This window comes from Phytophthora sojae (assembly GCF_000149755.1).
Source record: "Phytophthora sojae unplaced genomic scaffold PHYSOscaffold_3, whole genome shotgun sequence".
NCBI classification, from domain to species: Eukaryota; Oomycota; class Peronosporomycetes; order Peronosporales; family Peronosporaceae; genus Phytophthora; species Phytophthora sojae.
This window is the reverse complement of record NW_009258117.1, coordinates 6,510,079-6,535,367: the sequence shown is the minus strand read 5'-3', so window position 1 is coordinate 6,535,367 and position 25,289 is coordinate 6,510,079. Positions and strand designations below refer to the sequence as shown.

General features: G+C 54.1%; 12 protein-coding genes across 12 annotated transcripts; 6 read left to right on the top strand and 6 right to left on the bottom strand.

Moving 5' to 3' along the window:
- Nucleotides 1-1,638: 1,638 nt before the first annotated feature.
- Nucleotides 1,639-3,479, bottom strand: PHYSODRAFT_491903 (hypothetical protein; the record flags this gene model as incomplete). Its single annotated transcript, XM_009525777.1, has 2 exons — nucleotides 1,639-2,751; nucleotides 3,336-3,479. 2 exons carry the CDS (start codon nucleotides 3,477-3,479, stop codon nucleotides 1,639-1,641), a joined length of 1,257 nt encoding a protein of 418 aa, XP_009524072.1.
- An 836-nt stretch (nucleotides 3,480-4,315) lies between these two features.
- Nucleotides 4,316-7,308, bottom strand: PHYSODRAFT_497432 (hypothetical protein; the record flags this gene model as incomplete). Its single annotated transcript, XM_009525776.1, has 4 exons — nucleotides 4,316-4,483; nucleotides 4,607-6,838; nucleotides 6,923-7,113; nucleotides 7,188-7,308. 4 exons carry the CDS (start codon nucleotides 7,306-7,308, stop codon nucleotides 4,316-4,318), a joined length of 2,712 nt encoding a protein of 903 aa, XP_009524071.1.
- Nucleotides 7,309-7,742: 434 nt separating this feature from the next.
- On the top strand, nucleotides 7,743-7,910 carry PHYSODRAFT_497274 (hypothetical protein; the record flags this gene model as incomplete). Its single annotated transcript, XM_009525775.1, has 1 exon — nucleotides 7,743-7,910. A coding segment is annotated over one exon (168 nt), but the record flags the coding sequence as incomplete, so codon positions are not given.
- A 262-nt stretch (nucleotides 7,911-8,172) lies between these two features.
- On the top strand, nucleotides 8,173-8,452 carry PHYSODRAFT_492424 (hypothetical protein; the record flags this gene model as incomplete). Its single annotated transcript, XM_009525774.1, has 2 exons — nucleotides 8,173-8,245; nucleotides 8,322-8,452. Coding segments are annotated over 2 exons (204 nt in total), but the record flags the coding sequence as incomplete, so codon positions are not given.
- A 238-nt stretch (nucleotides 8,453-8,690) lies between these two features.
- Nucleotides 8,691-9,614, bottom strand: PHYSODRAFT_491286 (hypothetical protein; the record flags this gene model as incomplete). Its single annotated transcript, XM_009525773.1, has 1 exon — nucleotides 8,691-9,614. The coding sequence occupies one exon, from the start codon at nucleotides 9,612-9,614 to the stop codon at nucleotides 8,691-8,693; it is 924 nt and encodes a 307-aa protein (XP_009524068.1).
- A 782-nt stretch (nucleotides 9,615-10,396) lies between these two features.
- PHYSODRAFT_329316 (hypothetical protein) lies at nucleotides 10,397-11,912 on the bottom strand (the record flags this gene model as incomplete). Its single annotated transcript, XM_009525772.1, has 5 exons — nucleotides 10,397-10,561; nucleotides 10,635-11,210; nucleotides 11,236-11,424; nucleotides 11,464-11,783; nucleotides 11,813-11,912. The coding sequence occupies 5 exons, from the start codon at nucleotides 11,910-11,912 to the stop codon at nucleotides 10,397-10,399; spliced, it is 1,350 nt and encodes a 449-aa protein (XP_009524067.1).
- A 1,759-nt stretch (nucleotides 11,913-13,671) lies between these two features.
- PHYSODRAFT_262836 (hypothetical protein) lies at nucleotides 13,672-16,810 on the top strand (the record flags this gene model as incomplete). Its single annotated transcript, XM_009525771.1, has 2 exons — nucleotides 13,672-13,713; nucleotides 13,832-16,810. The coding sequence occupies 2 exons, from the start codon at nucleotides 13,672-13,674 to the stop codon at nucleotides 16,808-16,810; spliced, it is 3,021 nt and encodes a 1,006-aa protein (XP_009524066.1).
- A 144-nt stretch (nucleotides 16,811-16,954) lies between these two features.
- On the bottom strand, nucleotides 16,955-17,821 carry PHYSODRAFT_262926 (hypothetical protein; the record flags this gene model as incomplete). The annotated part of the gene is made up of 1 exon (XM_009525770.1): nucleotides 16,955-17,821. One exon carries the CDS (start codon nucleotides 17,819-17,821, stop codon nucleotides 16,955-16,957), a length of 867 nt encoding a protein of 288 aa, XP_009524065.1.
- A 328-nt stretch (nucleotides 17,822-18,149) lies between these two features.
- PHYSODRAFT_495645 (hypothetical protein) lies at nucleotides 18,150-18,398 on the top strand (the record flags this gene model as incomplete). The annotated part of the gene is made up of 1 exon (XM_009525769.1): nucleotides 18,150-18,398. One exon carries the CDS (start codon nucleotides 18,150-18,152, stop codon nucleotides 18,396-18,398), a length of 249 nt encoding a protein of 82 aa, XP_009524064.1.
- A 48-nt stretch (nucleotides 18,399-18,446) lies between these two features.
- Nucleotides 18,447-20,926, bottom strand: PHYSODRAFT_329312 (hypothetical protein; the record flags this gene model as incomplete). Its single annotated transcript, XM_009525768.1, has 3 exons — nucleotides 18,447-18,938; nucleotides 18,989-19,918; nucleotides 20,426-20,926. 3 exons carry the CDS (start codon nucleotides 20,924-20,926, stop codon nucleotides 18,447-18,449), a joined length of 1,923 nt encoding a protein of 640 aa, XP_009524063.1.
- A 1,001-nt stretch (nucleotides 20,927-21,927) lies between these two features.
- Nucleotides 21,928-22,377, top strand: PHYSODRAFT_299108 (hypothetical protein; the record flags this gene model as incomplete). Its single annotated transcript, XM_009525767.1, has 1 exon — nucleotides 21,928-22,377. One exon carries the CDS (start codon nucleotides 21,928-21,930, stop codon nucleotides 22,375-22,377), a length of 450 nt encoding a protein of 149 aa, XP_009524062.1.
- A 455-nt stretch (nucleotides 22,378-22,832) lies between these two features.
- PHYSODRAFT_299107 (hypothetical protein) lies at nucleotides 22,833-23,315 on the top strand (the record flags this gene model as incomplete). Its single annotated transcript, XM_009525766.1, has 1 exon — nucleotides 22,833-23,315. The coding sequence occupies one exon, from the start codon at nucleotides 22,833-22,835 to the stop codon at nucleotides 23,313-23,315; it is 483 nt and encodes a 160-aa protein (XP_009524061.1).
- Nucleotides 23,316-25,289: the final 1,974 nt, after the last annotated feature.

Below are 25,289 nucleotides of genomic sequence, written 5' to 3'. Positions count from 1 at the left end.
ATCCAGGAGATAGTCCAGGTTGAGCCATACCTGCTCCATCCGAATGAGGAAAACTCTCGAGTCAGCCGTTTTGAGGCAGGGAAGGCTGCTGATTGCGGTCTGGTATTCAGGAAATCGGAGGCGCAGCTTCTCGTGCCACTTGTTGAATTTCTTACTGCCACTCATGTGCTGGTATTCGCCTGCCTTGATCTGGAGAATTCGCTGTTCATGCTGGACCTTTGGTAGTTTCGGTACGCGACGTCTTCGAACTGGAGTGCGTGCAGGTCCGGTTGAGCTCACGCGGTCTTCCACTGGGCACCTCTTGTTGCGGTGCCGTCGTGGGGGTTTGGGTGGTGGGGGTGGAGGGGGTGGGGCTTTTTCTTTTTGGCGCGAAGCTTGCCGATGATCGCAGCCGTGCAGGGGGCCTTCTTGCCTGGATCGACACCCACAAACCCGCGAGCGCGGATTCCCCGGAGGGCTGGCTCGGGGGCGGGGTAGGGAGCCGAGTCGCTGACTTCGCTCGCTGTACTGGGATCCTGCTCGTGTGTAGTGTCTTCCTCAGGTTCCGATTCAGGCTCGTCCTCCGTTATTTCCTCGCCGTTCATCTCCGTCACGAGCGATTCCGAATCCGGGTCGTCATCAAACTCCTCAGCGTTCTCAAGTTCTTCATCGTCCTCGTTTTCCTCTCTTCTCTCAACGGAGCGTGCCGAACGTGTGAACTGCACCATTAACACGGAAGCCGCGTACCCATCTGACCGGATCGAGTCACCGAAGAACCTGGCGGCGTGCCTTGCCTTCTCGTCCACCGAAAGACTATTGAAGCGGGCTTTACCGACCTTGGTGCGCCGAGTCTCGAACTGTGTGATGTTGAATGCGCGCCTCATTAACTCGGAGCCCCGCTGAGTGAAATAAGGGGGGTTGCGGGATACGGTTGTTGGGTGTGAGTTCAACGCCAAGAATATTCTCGCCAGTGCGCTTGCAGATGCGCGAGCAGAGGTTTGCCAAAGTAGATGGATCGATCTTGATGTTGTAGAGCGCGAATGATTGCGACAGCGGTAGAAGGCTGAACATCTTGATTGTCTTAGAGCGCTTTGCGCCCTTGTTCTTCTTCGTTCTCTTTTTCCTCTTCCACTTCCAGAATCGTTTCTTCTGAGCCGTCGCTGTATCTCCACTTCGCGCGCGCTGTCGCCGCTGCTCGATCTGCTTTTGCTCGACAAAGACCATGATCTCGTACAGCTTCCGCACGAAATAGCCCACATGCTTCTTGATGACGGGTTTCCAGGGGACAACCTGCTCCAGCTCACCGTCCACACCCCACGCTTCGGATCCCAGCCACTCCTTCATCTCCAGTACTTCCCGGCGCGCCGGCGCATCCGAGCTGTAGCAGGCGCGCACGACCTTTCTGGTTTCCTTGACAGAGATCCCATACCAAAGCCGCACAAAGAGGGTGAAGCGCTTGCGGAACTGGGTCACAACCATGTTAGTAGCGTTGACGCTCATGAGTCCGCCAGCCTCATCATGTAGATGACCAATCTTGGTGATGTCGTCCGGCTCGTACGTGTATGTGCTTGGTCTTGCCGCGAGGAACGCTACTGCTGAGTCGTAAAGGGGTCCCCTAGACGAACCTCGTCTCCTCGACGAAGGCCCCAGCTGACGATTCTACAGCACCGGGTGAAGAATGTGGGAGTCGTCAAGTCGGGGATATCGGCGCGCTCCTCGCACTGGCGGAGCACGTGGAAGTTTGCGAGAGCCCAAGCTTCGGTGGTGGACTTCCGTATGAGTCGAGCGCAAATCTGGATCTCCTTGATGAGTTCCACACCCGGCCGAGCTTACACCGGACCGTGGAGCAGGCATACCGCCGCTTCCAGTCTCGGAGCCTACCTGGTGGGCGGTAGGCAACACGCTCCATGGCGTTCGGGGCCAATTCGGATGTGGGGAAGAGTCACTTGAAGGGAAATCTGGAAGTCTCAGCCAGCTTCCATGGAAGAACAAGCGCTTCAATGGCGTAGTGGGTTGAGGGAGGATGTCGCTGAGCTGCTCCTCGATGAACTCGCGGACGAGCGGAGCGAACACGTCGAGCTGCATCTGGGCGTTGAATATGGTGTCGTGACCGAACTTGGAGTCCACCTCCACCAGCTGCGCGTTGTGTCCGTACGACTGCAGGATGTTGACCGGGTTGCGCTGCTCCTGGATCGGGATCAGCAGATCCTGCTTGATGCCGATGATCTGCGAGTCGCACGAGACGCGGCTTGTACCCTCGGCCAAGTTCTGCGCGTTGCGGCCCAAGTTGGTCAAGTCCATGGCCTTGGAGAGGAGCAGATAGCAGTTGGGGTCGAACACGCGCGCGAACTTGTTGGCTTGGTAGTCCATGTAGCTCTCGACGTCGAAGGCTGCTGTCTTGAAGTGCATGGGGCCCGTTGGGTTCCACTCGAAGCGAGCGTCGAATTCCTCCCTCGAGCGGTAGCACGTCATTCCCAGCTCGCGCGCCACCTTCATGCCCTCAAGGGGCACGCCGGGCATGTAGTTACCGTCCTTGCACATGGGGTCGGCGAGGATGGCGCGCCGCTGCACGCGTCGGAAGGCGACGGTGCCGGGTGAGGTGTGGTGTGTGCAGGCGAGACCCACAAGTCGATCCACGCGGCCCGGGAACTGAGCCGCGAACTCGAGAGCTTGGATGCCGCCCACGCTGGCCCCGATGACAGCGTGGACGCGGTCGATGCCCAGGTCGTCCAAGACCTTGGCGTGGCAGCGAGCCATGTCGGCTGGAGTGAGCTATGGAAACGAAGCCATATACTCAGGGGTCGGAAAAAATAATAGCAAAACAATTATTATGGTATTGTCCCACTACAATTATTTATTATTGGAAGTTCATGAAACCAATACAATGTGATATTGCCCCAATAATAGCAATACAATATCAAATACTATGAATTCTGGGGTTGGGCGTTCATAAATGATGAAAATGCTATAATAAACTATTATAATCTCTATTTTTCGGCAGCCTTGGGTTGCGAGGCTTTTGTGGAGCAAGCGGTGTATACACTCAATAGCGCTTTGCCGGACATCAACACTTCCCAAAACCGTCCTGGAAACAGTACAGGGCTATTGTAATCGTCATCAGCCTCCACCTGTATTTTCTCACTGTATAGGTTGGCCTGACACCTCAGTAATAGTTCGATATCAGCCATGGGACGTTTGCGTAAAGTTCGCGTGAAGTTTGCGGTTTTCCTGTCACATTTTGGCAATGAATAGCTCATGTCAACAATATACTTAAATTGTACCAATTATTATTATTGGTTGCCCTCATATTGCCGTTATTACTACTGCAGCTTTGGCCTCGCAATACAATTTCATACTGTATTGTCCGGCCCCTGCTTATACTTCTCGCCCGTGAGCGGGTTCATCGTCAATGGCGACGTGGCACCGTACGGACTGCCGAGTACACAAGGACTGATGACTCGGAAGTAGGATGTGTTGATGGCCTTGCCGGGGCCGATCATGATCTCCCACCAACCCGGACGAGCATCGTCGCGGTTTGAGGCCAGTGGGAGAATGAAGGCAGGACCAGAATGATGCGGTCTCCGGGTAGGGAGCAGTCACCCCACTGCTCCCACTCGATGGTCAATTCCGGCAGCCCTCCACCCAACTCCAAAGGGAACCCTTCCTTGAGAACGGACTGATACTTGTTGCGAGTGAGCATCATGCCGGCATCCGTGTGCTTGGGGTCCACTACGTACGAGCGTCGTTGTTGTTGCCCGGCTTGGCTCAACTGCCGCAGGACCAGGACGAACGGCGGCTTGGGATACGAAGCTACGGAACCGGGCGCAAAAGACCGTGTTGGAATGAAAAGAACCGTGACCGGAGCTCCACGTATACTACAATAACTTACTGAGCCAGCATGCTGCGATCGCTCTCTCAGTCGTTGACTTGCGTGCCACTGGGAAGAAAGCGGAATGGGCAAACACGATCTAAGCCATTTCAGACGAAAGGCAGGAGGATTGCTCGCTGCTGGTGCATGTTGCAGTTTTGGGTCACCCCCTTCATGAGCCCGTCGCAGGCCGCGAACGGTTCGCGTCACCTCGAGGTGTCCACCTGATAGGCGCAAGGAGAGATGGGGCATCCATGCAGCGGAACGCACAGTGGCACCACGGATCAATCGCCGGTACGCTCAACTGAGCCCAGTGTGTTATGCGGAGCCCGAACTGGTCTGCTAAGTCTAGATGAGGAGACCTTATCCGATCGTTAAATATTTTGCGATGAGGTACCTTGCCAAATCGTTCGCGCCGCTGAGAATCCGCAAAAATACACAAGACATGTCAACAAAAGCTTGGGCACTTCAATGCAAGAGTTCAACGACGCACCTCTGCTTGTAGATGAGGGACAGGTTGTAGGCCGTTTCGCGGCAAAGCAAATACTCCGGAGGCACCTCGCGCTGCTGCTCCTTGCTCGTTTCGAAGAACCGGAGAACTCGCTCGTACATCGGGATCGCCAAATGAAACAAGCCCTGAACCAACATAAACTCCAGTCAGAACGCATAACTTACAAGCGACTTGGTGTGATAATGAACTGCCGCAGACACCAAAACGCCAAAGACGAAAAGTGAACCACCGCAACGATAGAAACGTACCAGTTGCTGGTGTGCGCGACCAATGTTGTACCAGGCTTCGACCTGACGAATGTCCGATGTGATGTCACTCGGGGCGGCGACGCGAGTACGCTCGTACTGCTGCAGGAACGCGAAAGCCTTCGCCACCGTGTGTTGCCGGTCATTAATTGTCCGCTGCATTGACGCCGAGAGGAACGCCAACCCGATGCAGAAAAGCGTGAGTGGATCGTTGGGGTGCTTCTGGTGAGCAAGCGTCAGCTCACCCACCGTTAGGGAGGCGATATCCCAGGCCGACGATTGGTGGCCGGCAAGCAGAATAGCTGGGTAGCTCTCCGGGTCGTCGCGCAGTAGCTTGGCCAGGAACTTCTGGTGCCACGAAAACACGCCGGTAATGGCGATCACGCGCGAGAACAGGTTCCAGTAGCCCAGGTTGTGTGGGTCCTCCATGATATTCAAGCGCGCGCACTCATACGCCATGCGATTCTCCTTGAATTCGAGAGCTATCACGAGCGCTAAGAAGCGCAGCTCGAAGCGCAGCGTAGGCTTGGAGATCTTGTCCGACGTGTTCACATCAGTTAGTAGCTCGATCGCGGCCACGTATTTACCCAGTTCAGTGAGTGTCTGGGCGACGTCGATCACCAAGTTGTAATAGAGTTGTTCACCAAGCGCCCGAGAAATTACGATTTGCTGTGCCACGCGCATAACGATACCCATGAACGACTCGCGTTGTCTCGAGTCCGTGATATCCACCAGGTACTGGGATTTGAGCACTTGAAAACCCATGGACTGCGCATCGCTCTCAGAAATTACGTCCTGTGGCTCTGCTAAAGGATTCTTCACTCGGCCAGATAGTCGGAACGAGGTCTGGCTGAGAGACGTGAGAATGATTGGGATGCCAACTTGGCAAAGCACCTCAGCCTCGCCTGATAACTTCTTCAAGTGGCCCCACTCGATCAACAATTTGAGACGGATGTCATTCTCCATGGCATCGACCGATAGCGATGGATCAGGCGCCATCTCCATTCGCGTTTGATCCTCAGCATCCTCGTCGTCGTCTTCTGCCTCCTCCTCCACTTCTTCGACGTCACTGTCTGCAGGGTCCTTTCCATTCTCATCTCCTTGCGCAGAAGCCTCGTCTTGATCTTTATTTTTCCGGGAAGTATTGATCCAATACGGTCGGATGGGAGGCCTCATCGTCTCAGGCAGGTACTCTTTCAGCAGAGCGATACCCTCAAGCGGACTATTTTTCTTTCTTGTTGCCTGCATCGCCTTCAGCATCAACTCTGGGTCCACTGTCAAGTCCGGGGAAGAGCGTTGGTGGGCTAGCGCTTTCTCGTAGTATTCGACGGCCACATCGTAAATGCCGAGGCGGTCATGACACTCGGCAAACTTGATCCAGATTTGCTCCACAGGGAACTCTTCACGACCGAGTAGTTGCTGCAGAATTGCAGCGGCCTCGCGATCCTGATCTCCCAGCGCGATGTACGCATCAGCCACGTCAAGGTATAGATCGCCAAACACTTCCACATCCTGAGCAAACAAATGTGTGAACATGGATTCAGCCGTGGCAAAGTCTCGCTCAAACAGGTGACAGATGCCGTACTTCACAGCAATATCCAGCGGCAAGCCACCCGGATCACCCTCAACCTGGTCAGGGTCTTGAGCTGAGGCATACCGCGCATGCAGGTGGTGGATCACCTCGATAGCTTCACGATACTTCTTCAGAGTAATGTACAAATCCGCAAGCATATTCACAGCATTGAGCTCGTACTTCGACGAGTGCAGATTCCGCGTCGGGTCCAGCGTCGCCGCCTTCTCAATGCACATTTTCAGAGCATCCACCGCCTCATCTTCTTGCTCGTTGCAATGGTACGCCTCGGCAATCTGAATCCACAGCGACAGATCGTTCGGGATGAGCACCGTGAGCTTCTTAAACACCTCGGCAGCTCGCCGATTGTCGCCCTGTTCGCGACACAACTCTGCGTAGCTGAAGAGCGCCTCCTTGTCCTTGGGGTCTGCGCTGCTGGCCTTCTTGAAGCAGAACAGCGCCTGGTCAAAGTTCTTCTCGTCCTTCGCGATGCGCCCCACGCGCTTCCAGAGCTCTGCGTCCTGCGGCGTCAACGTGCACGCGATCAGGAAGAACTGCAGCGCCTTGATGCGGTCCTGCCGGTCCTCGTAGATCATGCCCAGCGTGTGGTACGGGTCCGGGATGGTCGGCGCCTTCTTGATGAAGTCCTTGAGCAGCGTGATGGCCTCGTCGTACTGGTGCGAGGCGTACAGCATGTTGGCTTCTCCCAGCACGTTGGCCAGCTCGGGCGGCACCTTGGCGGCCGTGACGCTGCGCTTGCCCGTGGGTCCTCCTCTCCGTCGGCGTCTTCCCTGTCGGCCGCTGCCGCGCCGCCTGCGCTTGCGCGACTTGCCCCAGAGCTGGCGCTCGATGTCCGAGTCCTCCTCCTCCTCTTCGACGCCGTCGTCGTCGTCCTCGCTGGACGGCGGCACGTACGCGTCATCGCTCTCGTCCGCGGGGCCTGCAAATACGCGTGCCAAACCCCGTTTTAGCCCCCTAGTAGACGGTTTGCACTGCGATTTAGAGCCCAGTTACCGTCCGACTGCTGGTCTTCCTCGTCCATCATCTCCATCTGCGCGTCGATGCGCCCCACCTCGTCCTGCGGCAGCTCCTGCGCGTCGCCCATGGCCGCCTCCAGCAGCGACCGGAACGACATGGCTGCAACGTTGAAAAACCGACTGACTGGGGCGGAGCGAAGTGGTGTGTGGTACATCGACTGGGTACACTGTACCACAAGGTTTTGCTTCTTGCAGAGTTTGAATAATGGAGGGCAGAGTGAATGTCAGCAACGAGCTCTCGTGGCCCGAGGTGCAGGAGATCTGCGGCCAGCTGGAGGGCATGTTCCACGCCGACGCGCACAAGGACGCGCAGCGGCTGCGCGCGCTCGTGCAGAAGCGCAAGGATATCGCCGGCACCTTCCTGAACCGCCAGAGCACGGCGCAGCGGCAGCTCGCGCGTAAGTTATCAGCATTATTTTTCCTTACCGAATATATGACACTGTAAGTATTTACTGTGAATTACCTGGTGTTTGTATTGTACGTGCCAGACCTGCGTGCGAACCTGAGCGAGTGGGAGGAGAAGGAGCTGGCGGCCAAGGAGCGCAACGAGCAGCTGCACAAGCGTCTGCAGGAGCTGGACGCCATCAAGCGCGACATGGCCGTGCAGCTGGACCGCTTTCGCCTCAACGAACAATATCCTCCTACGTTTTATTTTTATTTTGCATATTCCATCTACCTATTGTGCATGCTTGCAAGTTGAAGTGGTGAAAATGCAGTGTTGAAGCTGCAGGTGGTTCTCCTTAACTTTGCGTCGGCGTTATTTTGCTTTCGGTTGCGGGGCTTTCACGACGTCCAAGGAGTCGCTCGACATGCTGCTGGACAAGTACGAGGAGGCGAGGCAGGAACTGCTGCAGTACAACGCTGCGCATCAGAACGACATTCCCCTGGCCAAGTAAGTGGAGTGGAGGGGGGTACTGTGGCTGGGAGATTCAAGTGCTGACGGATGGGTTCCTGTGCAATGTAGGAACAAGATGGCGCTGTATGCGTCTGTCACGGGTATTCGATGGGACTTCAGCGAAGCGAAGATTGCCGGAGGTAAACGAGCCGCGAAGTTGATTGAAACCTGAGGTTTAGAAAGACTAAGCTGCTCCATTGTTGCTGATGCTACGAGCAGATATCCATGTACCTGCGAAACAACACATTGCCAGATTTGAAATCAGCCCTGCGTCGGATTTCACGGTAGCGAACGCCTTGTGGGACAAAATTGATGAGGCATTTAGTGGCGCCAACGACGACTTGTAAATGCAAGGTAAACGTTTTTGTAATGAATGATGCACTGCCAGCGAATATGCTATGTGAAAGATTTGATACCATACCGGATTGTGTCAGGAATTTTTTTTTTATTGAGTATGTGTCAGGTTCAGCATGTATATGCAATTGAAGACAAAGCAGCTGTGGCAGCGTCTTTCTCAGCGTGTACAAGTTGGGGGGTATGCAACGCGTATAGCAACGGTGAATTGCTAAGGCATCCATCTTCAGGCTAAGGTCTTCTGCGGAGAATTTGCTGCGTAGAACTCACCAGCAAGCGCGGGTAGTCGGAGTCGGTGATCTTCGCCAGCCGATCGTACGTAAACAGCCCGAAGTGTTTCTCCAACTCCACCGTGCCCATGGAATCGTCATCAGGTCGACGGTCGAAGAAGGAGAACCAAAATTTGAGTGGGGCGGAGCTGACGCTTGTTGCAGTCTTGGGCACCCAGTTGGCCACAGCCTTGTAATACTTTACCGATTCGGAGAGCGACGGCGTCACACCGGAAACAGTCGAAGCAGTGCCCGCCGTAGGGAAGCCCGTTTCGTAAAGTACCATCTTCTTTGAGGAAAACTTCTTGGCCATGGCGTTCCAGGCCGAGTCCAAGATCGCGACCGGGCTATTGGTGTTGTAGCCGCTGTCGAAGAACGGGTAGATAGTCACGCCTAGGATGTCCAAGTTGGCTGCCAAGCTAGCAGTTTCCTTGCTGTAAGTCGAGCTCAAGTACTCCGTGATCCGCTGCACCGTGCCAAACTTGATGGTAGCCGCAAGCTTGCCACCCAAGCGCGTCTTGATGGTGGAAACGATCTTGAGGATATCGGCCGCTTTCGTACCGGTCGCCAGGTTCTCATTGCCCACGAGGATTGTCTTCACCGTGCCCGGGTAGTTCTTCACGGCGGCAACAGCGTTGTCGATTTCAGCCGACTGCCAGGACTCAGTCGTCATGAACACGCCCAGGTGCAGCTTGACGTTGTTCTTGGCAGCATACTTCGCCACCGGGACGCCGTAGTACTGCGAGTAGTAGGTGCGCGCGTCCGCGAAGTAGCGAGAGACCATGGCAAGGTCCGTGTCGATCGATGCCGCCAGCTTGGTCGCGTCCAGCACCTCACTTCCCAAGGGGTAGTCCTGCGAGTGCATCGGACTGTAGGTCGTGGCCATGTTGTTGTACGCAGCGCCGGAGAAAGGGGTGCTCGCCGCCATGGAAACAGCAGCGAACGCGAAGGCTGCTGCAATAGCGACCATGACTTCAAGCAGGCAGGTCCTTGAGTGGAAGCGAATTGAAAAGTGAGCTCTGGGGCTTGTTCATTGAAGGCAGGCGATACGTGATCTCTTGCTAATGAGCAGTTGCACAAGAGATCTGGCCATGTTCGTGCTCGTACTTGGCATGGAGCGCTTGCGAACGAACACCAAGGTCAAATCGACTATCGTACACTGAAAGTGTCCAGAAGCGGACTGGTACAGTACCTATCATACACGACCTTTTGAAATGCTACTAATGGTCTAGCAATCTGGAATTCAGAGCCTTTTCCTAGAACACCTCCATGAGCTTGCTCCCAACGCGTCCTGCTTCATCGCCGTTTCGGCCTTTCACTGTAGGCGCGTGGTGTAGCTCGCGTACCTGCCCTTTCCTTGATCCTCGGGTGCTGAGTAATGCTGCCGTAGTCGATTACAGTTTCCCTGACCTAAAGTAATCTGTGGTTTTGTGCTCCCAGAGGAATGACTTTTGGGTTTAACCAACACTACCACACTGCCGACAAAACACAATAACGGGCCTCTTGTATCCAAGCGCTCATACTTACGTAGTTAATAATGAAGTTAAGACCCATAGGAAACCTCACACTCAAACAGAATCATGTTAAAACGCTCAGGCAGTTTTTGTATTTATCGTGTGTTTCGCAGAGAAAACTCGTTTGAGCAGACGATAGGTGTGCAGAGTGAAACTAACACCCGCTACCACCAGCAATACGCAGGCACGAGGTCGAGTCCCATAGCGACAGGAGGTGGGTCATGATTGCCCACGCTACGGAGAACAGGAAGATAACGACGGAAACTGTGCCGATGAGCTTGCTCTTGTTGCCGTTCTGCTTCATCGCCTGCGCCTCGTGCTTTTGGCGCGGCAACAAGAAAGCGAACGCGACTGCCGCGATGTTGAACAAGTAGGCAATGAGGTAGGCATACGTGCACCGCGTGGTCGTCTCTCTTGAGAGCCTTTTGCCCGATCTCGAAGTAGCTGTCGACCGACTTAGTGATGACTGTACCAGCAGCAGTGATAGAGCCCAGGAACCCCATGGATGTCGCTTCACGACCGGGTTCGGCGATTTCCACCATCGTGATGGTCGTAGCATAGTCGACGAATTCACCCACAAAGTCCTCAAGAAGCGGCACACCGAGCCAGAACCACTGACTGCGGAAGACGTTCCAGATCGTGAAGTACGTTGGGAAGGCGTCGACGAACACCGCGAAGAGCTGGGAGAAGATGGCCAAGTACTGCCAGTTCCATTGGAGCCCCCACTTTTTGATCGAGAAGAGGCCAGCAACAATCAGCACTTGGCTGATACAAGCCGCAATGACGTCGTTGAGCGGCGTTACACCGGCGTAGATGGATTGGATGTTGCTGGATGCAGTGACCCACACCGCAGCGAAGATCTTGGTGAAGTAGCGGAAGATGAACAGGCGATAGAAGGGTTCCTTCTGGATGACCTCGTAGATCTCCTTGTAGAAGGTGCCGATGGACTTCGTCTGCTCCACCTTCTCCTCGGTCACGCAGAACCAGCAGAACGGGATCGTGATGAGTGCATATCCACATGATGCCGTTGAAGCCGATGGTCCACGAGAAGGTGCCGCCGTACTCGGTGCTGTTGAGGCATAGTCCAGTCAGGAAAGCCGTCACGATCGCAAGGGCGTTGCGCACCATGAACACGTTCGTCTGAAGACGGCCTCGGATATGCTCCGGCTCGCGTTGGGACAGCTCGATGAAAATGCCGTACGTTGGGCCTTAGGCGATCACAGCACCCAGGTTGGCGAGCATGAAGAGGAAGATGAACTTGATGCCGCGGTGCGGAGCGTCAGTGTGCACGAGTGCAAGTTGTTCAGGGGTCATGTCGGCGAGATCGATGTCTTCCAGCGACGGGTCCTCGTAATACGGATCGCCGAGAGGGACGACAGCCATGATGAAGCACGCGATGAAAGCAACGCTCCAGCCGATGATCATGTATGGGCGGCGACGGTATCCGCCGATCGGGTAGATGTCGGAGAACGCCGACAGGAACACGCGTAGCACCCGCGGAATCTTGACCAACGCCTTGGCCGTTGCGACGACAAGGCCATCTTGCGCAGCGACCAGATTGAAGGCGCACCGCCAGCGGTGTCGTCGGGAGACTTGAGGCCATAGTAGCTGGAAGGAGACTTGACTTTCTCAGCGGAGGCGTCCGGCGGCGGTGGTGCTTGGAAAACCATGGTGTGCGGCGTTGGAGGTAAATCCAAGAATGAGGTTATGGAGAGACGACCATCGCGCTTTCAACGCAGTATCCACTACAGCAAGGAGGCCCGACGCAAGTCGTGGCCACCAGTGTACAGGTGACAAGTACGAGTACTGGGATCACGACTGGGGCCGTGATACGAGTGAGAAGACCCGAACACTTGCATGCAAAAATGAGCAGGGCCACGCGTGATCAGGTATCCTTGTCGTCCACGTGCCGCGGACGAATGAAGCGCCGGATCATGTACACTCGTGTACGGTGAGACCGGACACGGTGGCCTGATCGACTAAGATTTGTCGATTGGTGTTTTGCGTTTGGTGGTGCTCGCTGCAGGCGTGCTTGACAGCTCGGCCAATTGTGAAAAATCGATGTGAATACATTTAGCAGAGTGAAGGTCACCAAAAATGTCCGACCATTTCAGAAATGGTTCGGCCAAACAGGTGAACCATTTCGCGAAATGGATATGTCGGCTGACCAAATTTTTTATGGTGACCATTTCGGCCGAAAAATGTCGGCGAAAAAGCTAATTCTGACCCCCTATTAGCACAACCTTGTCGGAAAGCTGTCGTGATTTTCGAGGTTTTCGCGCGAAGCAAGTCGTAAGGATTGTCGGTGCGCCAAAACTAACATTTCTGACAGAAACTTCTGTTGCCGGCGGCACCCCCGCCCAAGTCGACGTCACAGAACTAACAGTATTACAACAGAACGCGTGCCTAATCGCGCTCTCGCTGATCGCTAACCAAAGTGGTTGCTTGCGTGAAATGTGGGCGCGTGCCTTCTGGCAACTGGACCGCTCACTTCTACATGGTGGCACCCACTTAAGCTTCTGCAGGATCTGCCATTGCTCTGGCCCAATATCAGGACACAGGCCAAAGCTTTTACTGGCGGGTGCACCTACAAGTAACTTACGAGAGCTGCTTCATTCGTTGGACCTCAACGATGCCATTGTTAGCTGGTTTGATCAGATTAGAAGGTTGATGCGTAGAGCGCAGTCACTAGTTACCCAACATTTCATCACAACATTTTCATCGTGTGAAAATTAAGGTTAACTCAACGATCATACTACTAGGACAAAGCAGTTGATGATGATCATCAGTTGCCAGGCGATCAACTCATCACAAACTTACATGCATTTGCGATGGGTGGCCTTGCCCTGCTCAAGGGAATGCGTCGCCTGGCTCACAGACCTGACGTGAGCTGAGCTGGAACGTAAAATCTGTACATGTACTTGGTCCATGCCACGGACCGTGGCGCTTTGCTCGCACCGTGGCCCACGGTGCGAGCAAAGCGCCAACTGCATTAATGGGCTAAAATCTCGCCACGCTATTTTGTGGCATGATGAGATCAAAAGCGCAACTACTGCAACTACTGTAGTGATCTGCTCGCATTTTCGACGACGTGCTGCGGCCTCTACGATGGTCGCCGCTGTAGGTCTTGCCGTGACAGGAAAGTCCACAGGTTGCCAAGTAGCGCACGACGGCTCGCTCATCGACAAACGAAGGAAGACCAGAAATTGGACACTTCAACACTTCAACTTTCACAAACGCACCACTGGTACATGCGAACTTAACATTACAGTAGGTTCAAATTATGTTTGTACCGTTTCTAATATTTAGCTCCGTACATAATTTAGAATCCGATCTTTTCCTAAATCAGAAGCCGTTCAGTCTCATTTCCCCAGTTTTCACCCAAAGAAACCGCACTCAAAAGAGCGTTTCCTTGCGGATAGCGTGGTGATGCCGGAGGTGATCGAGAACCAGCGGTGGTACCCCATCGTGGTGCGTCTGCGTCTCCTCTTTTCATCGCAGTAGCTCTCACCCCCTTACCTTCTCTACAAGCGTCAAAATCAAAGTTTCTATCTCACTAACGTTTCGTTGAATATTTTGCTACACTCAGGGCTGGACGGCGCGGCTGCACGCGGAGGACCCTCCCGCCTGGTGCACAGCTCAGCAGGAGGCCTGCCCCAGCAAGGACGAGCAGAAGGAGTTCGTCTGGGAGGTCTACAAGGGCGAAGACTACGACGAGGAGGGCTGGCTCTACGGGGAGAAGTTCCAGGACGCTCTGGGCCCCATGACGCGCAATAGCGTCGTCCGCATTCGCGTGTGGATGGGGCGCAAGGCGGACGAGCAGAAAGAAGCAGAAACCGCGGCCTCCGGAGCTGATAAATCGACTTCAGGGAGAGAAGAAGCCTCGGAGACGGCCGAGAGCAGCCCCGACTGGTCGACGCTCTTCCCGTCGAGCAAGAAGGGCGACGACAGTGAAGAGGTTAAGGAGGCCGAAGGGTCCTTAGCAACTGAGGCGAAGATAGATGCTGATAATGGAGAAGACGAGGCGAACACGCTCTTCCCGTTGGCTAAAGACGACAAGAAGGGGGACAACGTGCTGTTTACGTCGGTTGCAGCTGGAGAGGACAAGAAGAAGGATTCTCCGAAGCGCGGAGAGCCTGCGAGGTCGTCGGGGTTCTTCGGTAGGATCTCGTCGGCAGCGTTATCGCTGCCGTCGTCGGCGATTAACTTGGCGGGGTCGTCCTCGAAGCAGGCGGTGTATGGCACGGTGCAGTCGATTAAGGAAGCGTCGCTGTTCGGGCTGGAGATGGCCCAGGCAGCGACTGCAGCCGCGATTTCCTCGGAGCCGCTGCTTCCAGCCCACAGAGGACGGAGGCAGAGCAATAAGGGGTCGACTAGAGACTCGGATGAGGAGGGTGACGCAGAGGTGCTGTCCATGCTGTCCAAGAGGTTCCCGGATTTATCACCAGTTGAGAGGTCTCTTGTGACGTGCTGCGAAGATAACATTCCCAAGTATTTATCACCTCCGGAGATCATCGAGTCGAAACACTGCAAGGAATGCAACGTGGAGTTTGGCATGACGAAGTTCCGGTATCAGTGCGGCTACTGCTCCGAGTCTTTCTGTCGAGACGACTTGCCAGAGTCGGCGATTATCCGTGCGTATGGCCACACGACTCCGTCGAAGCTGTGCAAGAATTGCCACTACATTTTGATGGAGAAGATAGACCAGCAGCTCGTGCAGTGGCGCATTGAGCGTGTTAAAGATTTCCTCGGTGATAAACTCATTGTGTACTTCAACACGGCCACCGACACAACCGTTGACAAGATCATGCGCGCTGCTGGAGGCACGCTCGTCGCGGCGAAGTCTGCACCGATTGGTGCAGCGGCTAAGATGGCTGTCGTGAGCGCTGATTTCTTACGCAAATACGGCCGGGCTGGCTTGATTGGGTTTATCCTGCGCAACGAGTTCATGCAGTCCTTCTCGACGTTGAAAGGCTTACTGGGCGACTTGGATGACCTTGGCTTTCAAGATGCTGCGATTGGCACATATTACTTCATGGCGATGAACCGCGGCGACCGTGGAGCAGAACCCGAAGGCGAAAAGCAAAGCCACAATGGCTGCGAGCCAGTCTCCGATGATTTCCTCGCAAAGGTACTGAAGTACGCCCCGTTAGCGCTTCATGGTATCTACGAGCTGGACGTTCTAGATATTCAGCGTATTAGCAGGCTACAAGGCTTCACGCTTATCTACGCACACGTGCAAGACCAGGATGTCCGACACCCTTCTTTCGCACTGCTTGGCAACAAGGAAAACAAGACCGCGCTCGTTTTGATTCGAGGCTCCAAGTCCGTTCAAGATGCGCTGACAGATATCCAGGCATACCCCGAAGAGATTGGTCTTTCGTCGGCAGGTGCGCCTCAAAGCGAGGCAACGGGTGGCTTTGTCGATGCTTTTGCGCATAATGGCATGCTCAAAGCGGTCATGTGGATTAAAGACCGTATCGTCAAGTCGCTTCGGGTTCTGCACAACGAAGGCTACCACATCGTGTTCGCTGGCCACTCGCTGGGTGCAGGTTGTGCCGCGTTGCTGTCAGTGATGCTTCAAAAGGAATTCGAGGATCTGGAATGCTTTGCGTACGCTATCCCCGCTTGCGTGAACTTAACTGTGGCGGAGTCGTGTAATGATTTCGTGCATTCGATCGTGCTTCGTGACGACATCGTGCCCCGTGCCAAGGCATCAAACGTCCTCAAGCTGGTCGCCGAGCTCAAAAACTTCAAAGGCTGTTGGCGTGACACAGCGTCGGAGGATCTGGAGGCCTTCAAGGATCGAGCGAAGACGCTGTGGGCGCCGAGGAAGCGGGAGTGGGCTACCGAAGCCGCCGACCAGAGGAAGGGGAAGCTCGCAAACCGAGACAAACTGGCAGAGCAGAAGAAAGACCCCTCACCGGAAAACAAACTGACGCTGGCAGAGAAGAAGGCGCAGGAAGCGAGCAAGGACGAAGGTGTGTCGTCCTGGACGTTGACGCGGACGAACTTGATTGACCAACTCGACAAAGCTGGAGAGAAAAGCGGTGAAGACAAGGCGCTCGAGCCCCCGGCCGATACGCTCCACGAGGAAGAGAAAGTTGCAGCTGACTTGGCGACGACGCTCGTGGGAGACCCAAAGGAGCTGTATATTCCGGGCAAGGTGACGCACATCTTCTTCTACAAGGGCATCTACGAGGCCGTGCACGTCGACCGTAAGTGCGAAGAGCTGTCGCACATCCCAGTGCAGCAGAACATGCTGAGCGACCACCTTGGACGCAATTATTTAAGTGCGCTCCGCATTGTGCGTGATGCTCGTCGAGCGAAGCCAACGCTGCCCGAGTGGGTTCCGTTCAGCACGAAGACTCGCTGCATGTGCTGCGACTCGCCCTTCACGTGGAACTCGACGTCCTCCAGCGAGGCGCAGCAGAACCGCGACCAGCACAACTGCCGACGCTGCGGCGCCCTCGTGTGCGAAGGCTGCTCCGAGAAGTTCAAGTCCATCCCGGAGTTTGGCATCAACGTGCCAGTTCGCGTCTGCGATCGCTGCTACTACGAACTTTAGACAAGCAACATCAACAAGAAAGAGAGGAGGACGGTCAATGCAAGTATTAGACTTGAACCATGCAATGCAGTAAGAAATGGCCCAACGCTTCAACTGTGGGCGACACATCGACAGTGACGTTGGAGTAGACCGGAAGCTTTCGGTCTAGTCGTGCGTGAAGAGATCTCGGAGCAGAGCGCGGTCCTTCTCCGTCTGCTCGGCCCAGAACTTCTGGTCAGCTTCTCGCTCCTTGCGGCTGCGCTCCTGCTCCTTCGCTCGCTCTTCGGTACGTTTCTCCAAGAAGCCGACCAGCCCTTTGCTCTGCTTTTCCATAAGCTCCTTCACGGAGGGTGGAGACGCCTTGGGCGATGTCACTCGTCGACGCTTTGGCGTCGCTTCTTCCTTCAGTTCCCCAGTCTCCTCCTCCAGCGCACTTTTGCCGCGAACTTTACTGCTTCTCGCTTTCGCTGGGCCCCCAGGCGTAGTTGCGGCCTTCTTCTTTGATGTCTTCTTGGTTGGCGCGGGCTTTTTCTTCTTCTTCAAAGCCATCGTCTCCTGGTACTGGTCGCCGTCGCTGGTGTATCCGTCGGTCACAGTCGCCTCAGAGCTCACGGACTCCGCCTCGCCCTCGTCCTCTTCAGGCAGGAACTTGTCAATAGCCCAGAACACTCGCTTTTCCATCGGCCCCACGCGCGTGCCCCCCGCCGTCTTCATCAGCGCCCGTTGCTCACTCGTGGACAGGGAGAACCAGTCCACGTCGCCGTGCTGATCCCTTTGGCTGTCCAGGAAATCCCGGATGAAGTCGTACGAGTGCTCCAGCAGGTCCTTCCTGGCCACGACTGTCTGGATGCTGCGGTTGCAGGAGCCTCCAGAAAGCGCCCCGAACTTCCGGTAGATGAGCTTGTTCAGGTCCGAGACGCTCATTTCCTTCCCCTTCTTCGCCTTCCCGCCGCCGGTTCTAGGAGCAGGAGCCTTGAGGCTCTCTTCCCACGCGCCGACCAGCCGCAAGATCTCGTCCACCGTCCATGCCATCAGTGACACCTCACAGTACTTGCTTGCCTTGGCTCGCCAAAATCTCAACTGATGATACCTGTTGAAGTTGTCAGCTTTTGTCAATCAGTGATTCGCCAGCTCTCACACCTTTATTACCTGTGGATGTCGAGTGATCCGATTTGAAAATCATTTCAAAATTACTTTTATACTCTGATATCCTGACTAAACCATTCATGTATCAAAGATACGCTGCGTCTCATTTTCTCCATTTCTCGTCTTTTTTCTTCAACAATTCTTCAAAAAGACAACGACATCCATGGGGTCAAGCGGCGTGTACATCGCTGTCTACTGCCTCATCGTGCTGGCGATGCTCATGGTCGTCGGCTATGGCTACTGGGCCTGGCGCGGATACCGCGGAGCGATGCGCGATGCGCTGCTGCGGCGCCACGAGCGCGACGTGGAGCGAGGAGAACACATGGAGCAGGACAACTACTGGCGTCGAACGGACCCTCGGAGCCCGCCGTCGGTAATCGAAGCGGTGCCTGTGGCGCTGCACACTCCGTTCTTCAAGGCGACAGAGGTGACCCACTCAGCCGGCGTCAGGACGGACCTCTAAGTACCATACCAGTCCATCAAACAAAAATACCAATGTTTATGTATATATTCACGATGAATACATCTTCTCGATATCCTGCTGGTACGTCTCCTCGACGACCGAGCGCTTCACCTTCATCGTGGGCGTGAGCTGATTGCCGCCGATGGAGAAGTCGCGTGGGATGATGAAGAATTTCTGCACGTGCTGGGCGCGAGACGCGGCTCGGGTGTTGGCTCGCGCCATTCCTTCGGTGATGTACTGTCGGAACTTCTCGCAGACTTGAGCTTCGGCGACGGTGGTGGCTTCGCTGCCGATCTCCTTCGCCACAGCCAACGCCACCTTGTCCAGCTTGTCGGTCGGTGCTCCTGTAACAGCGTCAGGCTCCACGCGCAGCGAGCAGAGGAAGGTGAGGTACTTGCGCTTCTCTCCGATGACCATGACGTTGGCTAGAGCTGGCAGTTCGGCTTTGATCTCGTTCTCGATCAGCACGGGCGGGATGTTCTCACCACCCGAAGTGATGATGAGCTCATTGAGGCGCCCAGTGATGGATAGGTACCCGTCCTGGTCGAGTTCGCCGATGTCCCCCGAGACAGCCAACCGTCTTCGTCAACAGTTTTCTTAGTGGCTTCTTCGTCGTGCAGGTAGCCCATGAAGACGTGACGACCGGTGTACTTGATTTCACCAGTGGCTGGGTCGATTCGAGCTTGGGTTCCCTCGAGCGGAGGCCCGACACTGCCCAGCTTCCACGTGCCGGGCATACTGAAGGTGAGTGGTCCTGTCGATTCTGTCTGCCCGTAGAGCTCGTACAGCTGGATGTTCAGCGACTGGAAGAAACGCATGACCTCGAGCGAAGTCGGCGCGGCGCCTGTGAGGAAGGTGGTGCATTCATCGAGTCCGAGGGCGTACCGAATCTTGCTGAGCACGAGATAGTCAGTGATTGAGTATCGTAGACCAAAGCCGGTCGGGGTCGACCCGTATTGAGTTTGGTCCAAGTATGTGACACTCGTGCCCGTGGCCCACTCCAACAAGGACTTTTTGATCCCGTCCGGGGCAGCTCCGAGTTTGTCCTTGAGTGCGTCCATCATCTTCTCCCAGACGCGAGGAACGCCGCAGAAGTAATGAGGCCGAACTTCCTGGAGCGTGGCCAATAGACCGCCGCGGAGTGCATTGGGGCCAGCGAAATACACCTCGGAGCCGATACTCAGAGGAACGTGGATGTCGAGAAGCTGTGCTGCACTGTGAGAGAGCGGCAAGAAACTCACACTTCGCTTTGCTTCTCGAGCTTCGGGATGAGCGTTCAAGGCAGCGGCTGTGATCCACGTAAGGTTGTCGTGAGAGATCATGGCAGCCTTCGGTGGTCCCGTCGTACCAGAAGTGTAAACGAGTGAACAGCAGTGTCCAGGCTGCTGAGCCGCCATACGCTCGTCCAACACACTCGCCTCCACTTGATCACCCAGCTTGAGGAACTCGCTGAACGCGTAGATGTGACGTGGACGTCCGTCTGCCAATGAGATGGCAGAGGACTCCCACGTCAAGTGCTGCTGCACAGGACTTCAGTTTACGCTGGACAGTGGTTTATATTCATTATATGCTATTCTATTGGCTGGTGTCAAAAGTAAACTTGATTATGGGACGCGTAAAGATGGACATTCGCGCGACCTCATTGGCTGTAAATCCTTGAGATGTGCAACAATCAAGTTTTCCAGCCGGACTTTTGATTATGGGACGCAAGTCACAAATTTTGACCAAGCTACGAATAGGATTAGTAGTTTTTCATTGGTAGATAAGGATTGATCTAGGATTTGAGATTGATAGACTTTAGGATGGGACCTGGATACTTGTTTGCGTGTCCTGGTCGCCAAGAACTACTGGTTGCGCGGCGGCGGCGCGCCGACGCTAAACTAACGGATCAATCAATCACTTTTCAACTTTCCAACTTCCTCTCAAGTGTTCTTCGAGCGCTCGCCACTGCGCTCATCAAGCTTCGGGTCTTCGCATCGACTTGTGTGACAGTTAACTGGAACACTGTGGTTGGTCTCTTGGGGTACGTCGATTTCGTTCCACACGACCAGAGCCTTCAGCTTCGGCAGTTGGTCCAGCACGGACAAGTACTTGGTCAGTTGCTCCTTGTAAGACACCACCACCACCTTGGTCTCGCAGTGAGCCGAGACGTATTGACACGCTTCAGCGTTGCTCGTGCCGTAGATGCCGGCGATCACCGCACCAGCCAGGACGGTGCCCATGTAGGCGAAGAGCCACTTGGGGCAGTTGTTGCCGAGCCCATTGACAGCTTCGTGGGGCTGCACGCCGACGTGGATGAGCGCCCGAGCGAATTGCTTGCTAGCGTCGTAGTACTGCTGCCACGTGTGTGTGACCCACTCGCCATCTTTCTTGATGCTGAAGGCCCTGCTGTTGGCCGCCTTGGCCACTGTGGTCGCGAATGTCTCGATCAGTGTCGTTGGCTCACGTGAGGCGAGGTCGGGCTTGCCGTTCTCGGGGACTTTCACGCGCACAGTGGCGACTTGATCCATCTCCCAGGCTCCTCCCATGGCTTGTTGTACTTGTGGCTTGGCTGGGGAAAACGAAAATGATCCTGGTTTGGAAGCGTCGCAACGGATGGCATGGCTTCGGTTTTAATATGCGTTGGACTGCGTCCCGTGATCGGAGCTGCCTTCTGGCTTGCATAGCGCTGGAAACGGTGGCTTCAACTGCGTCGGCCGGTAACACGCTCTTATCGTAAGATGACGCGACCAGGTACGTAAACGTCAAACCATCGTTTCGATCACTTGAAGTGGGTGGAAGGCTGCGCACCTTGCCACCACATGTATGATAATGAACCCGCGTCCATACTGTAGAGAAATCCTTCGATTACATCCCGAACTCTATCCGATTGGTGTGGCAGCTGGACTCTGTCAATCGCCTGCACATTACATGCACCCTGTTAGGCTCCCATTTATTCGGATACATGTGTCTGAATTCTTGTAGCCTCCGCTGCTCAGATGAGTCGGGATCTGAATAACTTAGATGTAGAGTTTGGAAAGCCAAACACAGACGTGAAATAACAACGAAGCGTATGCATTCATAACGTTTTTCTTCAAACGACGTAATTTTTACCCCGCTGTGTTTATTTTTACTTAGTTTACTTGACCATTTTCCCACACCACGCCCTTTATGGCTGAAAGGGCAGATCGCGCGGCCGCGGCGATGAAGGAGCGCTGGGGCTTTCTGTTTCCGTGGTGTCAGGTACTGAAGCCCTGTATCCATGACGTGGTAGAGTGCGTCGATGACAAGTTCTCCACGTGAGTCTACCGAGCCGCTCAGACCACAGCACGCGAATGAAGAACGATGAAACTGTTTTTCGTAAGGAACTCCAAGATCTACAAGAGGGCTTATGTTATTGGCAGCAGTGGCGCATATCGACTACCCAGCATACCAGCATCTCGTATCCGATCACTGTGGAGTCAGGCTGGGGAGAGGAACTATTTGCTGCTGTCGTTCAAACAAAGTTTGATCTGGGAAAGACAGAGTTGGTGCAAATGAAGATGGTACCATGGAGCACGATCGGGTTCGGCTATGCAGGCCGCAACATCTAGAACGCAGCGAAAAGTTTACGAAGGCTCTCAACGAGATCACAGCGATTCTCACAGAAAGTTTAGGCCATTCTGGCGTAGCCATCACGATCCCTTTGAGGGTTCATTTTGTGGATTTAGGTGGTTCCGCTAACGATTACGTTGAAGCACTTTTGGTCATTAAAGAGGCTGAACGGGAGATTGAAACGCGCTGGTCAAACTACGTTCCCAAAGAAAACGAAGCCAATCAAGTCGTTACATTCCGATTTGTGCCGGAGCCGATGGTTGTGGGCATTCGCTATGCTGACATGACCTTGGAGTTGGTAAACGCAGTCGAGAACTTGGTATTCGCTGGCGTGTGCTTCACTCAATTTGCTGAAAATCTAGGCATGGATCTGGAGGATGCATATGCTTCTGTGGAAGCTACCTGACAACGGTTGAGGTGTATTTGTGATACTTCTCGTTGTCCCCACGGCCCGCCAAACACCACCTACCACTCTTCTTACCGGAAGAAATGGACCACCTCAGTTTGGTACGCTGGAACTGAGGTGTAACAAATCGATGCAGAAACGCGCCTTTAAGGCGATGCGTTCGGCTTTAGTGCTTGCCCATTCAACAACCAAACTTGTTTTCTCCATGGAGCTCATGATGGATACTGGTAGAAGCCACTGGTGGCTTATGCACTGTTCTCGAAACGAGCCCGAACTAGCTCTTCGATTGAAACATTGGTGTGTCAAGATGCAAACGATTTTGCATCCATTTTACTATTAGAACATCCTGAAGAGGAGCTATTGCGCAGTCCACGTGGTTGTCTAGTTGAGCGAGACGCGACTTTGATTGACGGCGCTCCAACTCAATGGGCCGTTGATGAGAAGGCCAACCGGATATGAATTCTCCTGTCTTGATCCATACCTCCTCAATACCCTTTGTTCGGACTATCAGCGACGATGGGTCAAGTGAATGGGTAAATGTGCTTGTTCCGGGAATTGGAGATTGCCAAGTTCAGCGCTGCGACTTGGAAATCGAAAATGATGTCGGGTTCGCGCAAGGTTCTTGTCCTTTGCTGGCTCTTACTCTCGACTTTATTTTTTGTCTTGACGCTGATGAAATGGACGGCTTACTCCCATTTATCAAGACCATTGGAGCTTCGTTAAAACAGCTCACGCTCAGCCCTCCTCGGCGAGGCTTGATCTATGAAATTGACGAGAACGCGATCATTCGATTTTGCCCGTACTTGCAGAATCTGACCATCGTAAGGGAGCTTGTCGAAGTGGAGCTTCATTTTAGTGACTTCCTCGCACGCATGCTGCCTATTCCCGAGCTGACATTGCCCTGGTATAATGTGGCACAGCTAGCACGATCTGAGTGAGCCAGCAAATCCACTCGCGATTTTTGCTCGACGTGTTCGTATATCGTTGAATGCTAACGCTAGTTTAGAAGCTATGGATGCATCGAGCTTTGCGGCCAAGATAGCTGCGATTGTGCGGATGTTAAAGATGGACGAGCGCCTGAAGGTGCGGGCACCTCATTCGAAACTTGCCTCGCAAGTTTTGGGGTTTCACAATAAACCGATCTGTAGACAAGCCGAACCGCTTTCGATAATATTGCGCTGCTGAGTGTCGTTGAATATCAACGAGCTTTACATGGTGCTGCAATTAGATCCCGAGAACGGGGGTTGACACAGCCAGTCGTTTGGTTCTGGACTTTTACAAGTTTGTGCTGGCGAATATTTTTTCGTTTGCTGCCCCTCCCATTCTGCGCAAAGTTTCTATGATTAGGAGTGGTATGGCGTCCAAGAAGAGCACTAAGAGTTATTCTAGCCACTGTAGCTTGCTGATGTACAGCACGCTTGAGAGTTCATGGGAATTTAACAAAGTTACGGGGATACATATTTCGTAATGATTCATTTCCAAGTTGAAGTTGGACCATCATTCTGTTGATGATAAATGACACGAGGCGGTCACCAGAAAATTGCCGACGATGTGCCGTCACCTCTGTGACTTGGAGTTTGTATCGGATGCTGATTGGTGGATGACTTGGATACGGCGCGGCTGTACCCGTGTGACATGGATGGCGACTGTGGGAGAGAAGCGATTTCTCGGGATGAATCCAGCCTCTGACTGCAGATGGGCCCAACTGGCTGGAAGTGTGAATCCTGGGAGTGCACGCCCAGAATTTCAGAGAACACTCAGTCCAGCCGCGGACTTTCCCTTACGATGAGTGCCTAAAGTCTGGCGGAAAGTGTCTCTGGAGAATGTATCCCAGAGTACACCTCATCTTGCTGTGGCTCAGAGTGCCCCAGAGGATCAAATTACCCTGAGAATCAACCCACTATTACCATGATCATGCGCAGGAGACCGCTAAACCCGCTAAAAGTGTGGCTTTGTGGAGATACACACGAGCCTGCAATGCAGCAGACTTGTTACCCAGAGTGCTGCACGGAAACCCAGAGTGCCACACGATGACGCAGAGTTCACCTCCCTGAGTACAGGTGACCCAGAGTTCCAAAGATGATTCTCTGGGTTTGGACCATAAATCCAGACTCTCTATACTGAAGTTAAGTGTTTCCCAAGCCAACACCCAAAAATCCCTACAGTTCCCCAAGATTCCTCAGAATTCCCAGGATTTCAGAAGATGACCCTGAGTGTCACCTGATTCTCAGGGGCTCGAGTCAGTTCGCAGTCAGTCTGCAATCAAAGTGATGCGTGACCTTGAAGAACCGTTGTGGATGCAAAGACTGGATACTTTCGAGGAGTCGAGAGGGAGTCCTGCACCATACTAAACCAAGTCTAAGGACCCACAATTGGCACTTTCGACGCCGTGCGACAATGGATTCGCAAGCCGATCGCAAGATTGGACCGCTGATCCCAAGGTATACTCAAGACAAGATATTTTGACCCCAAGCATAGTGAACAGAAGATATTTGCCCGAAGAAGAGAGAGAGAGAAGTAGCTGATAAAAACCAAACAGAGTTCAATTTTCCCTGTACTGCGCAAGTGACTTCGGCCAAGCCTGCCGACGGAAATCCGGAGGACCCGAGACTACGACCGCGGGACGCTAAGGGCACATCAACGGCGAAGGACAGCCGTCTGTGTGGACTCCATCAACTCAAGTCCAGTTAGGTGGGGACCAGCGACGGCCTTGAGCTTCCTGGAGTGATCCATCTATTCCATATCCTAGTTGGGTCACTTGCTGTGCTCGTGGTAGCCCATTTCATATTATTCCAGAGGGTATTCTGGGGGTGCTAGGTAGTCGCATCCAGGATTTTGTATTGACTGCTTGTGTGTAGGGAAGGTAACTGATAGTATTGTATTTTCCTCCTTTATTGGAGGTGGTGCGCGTT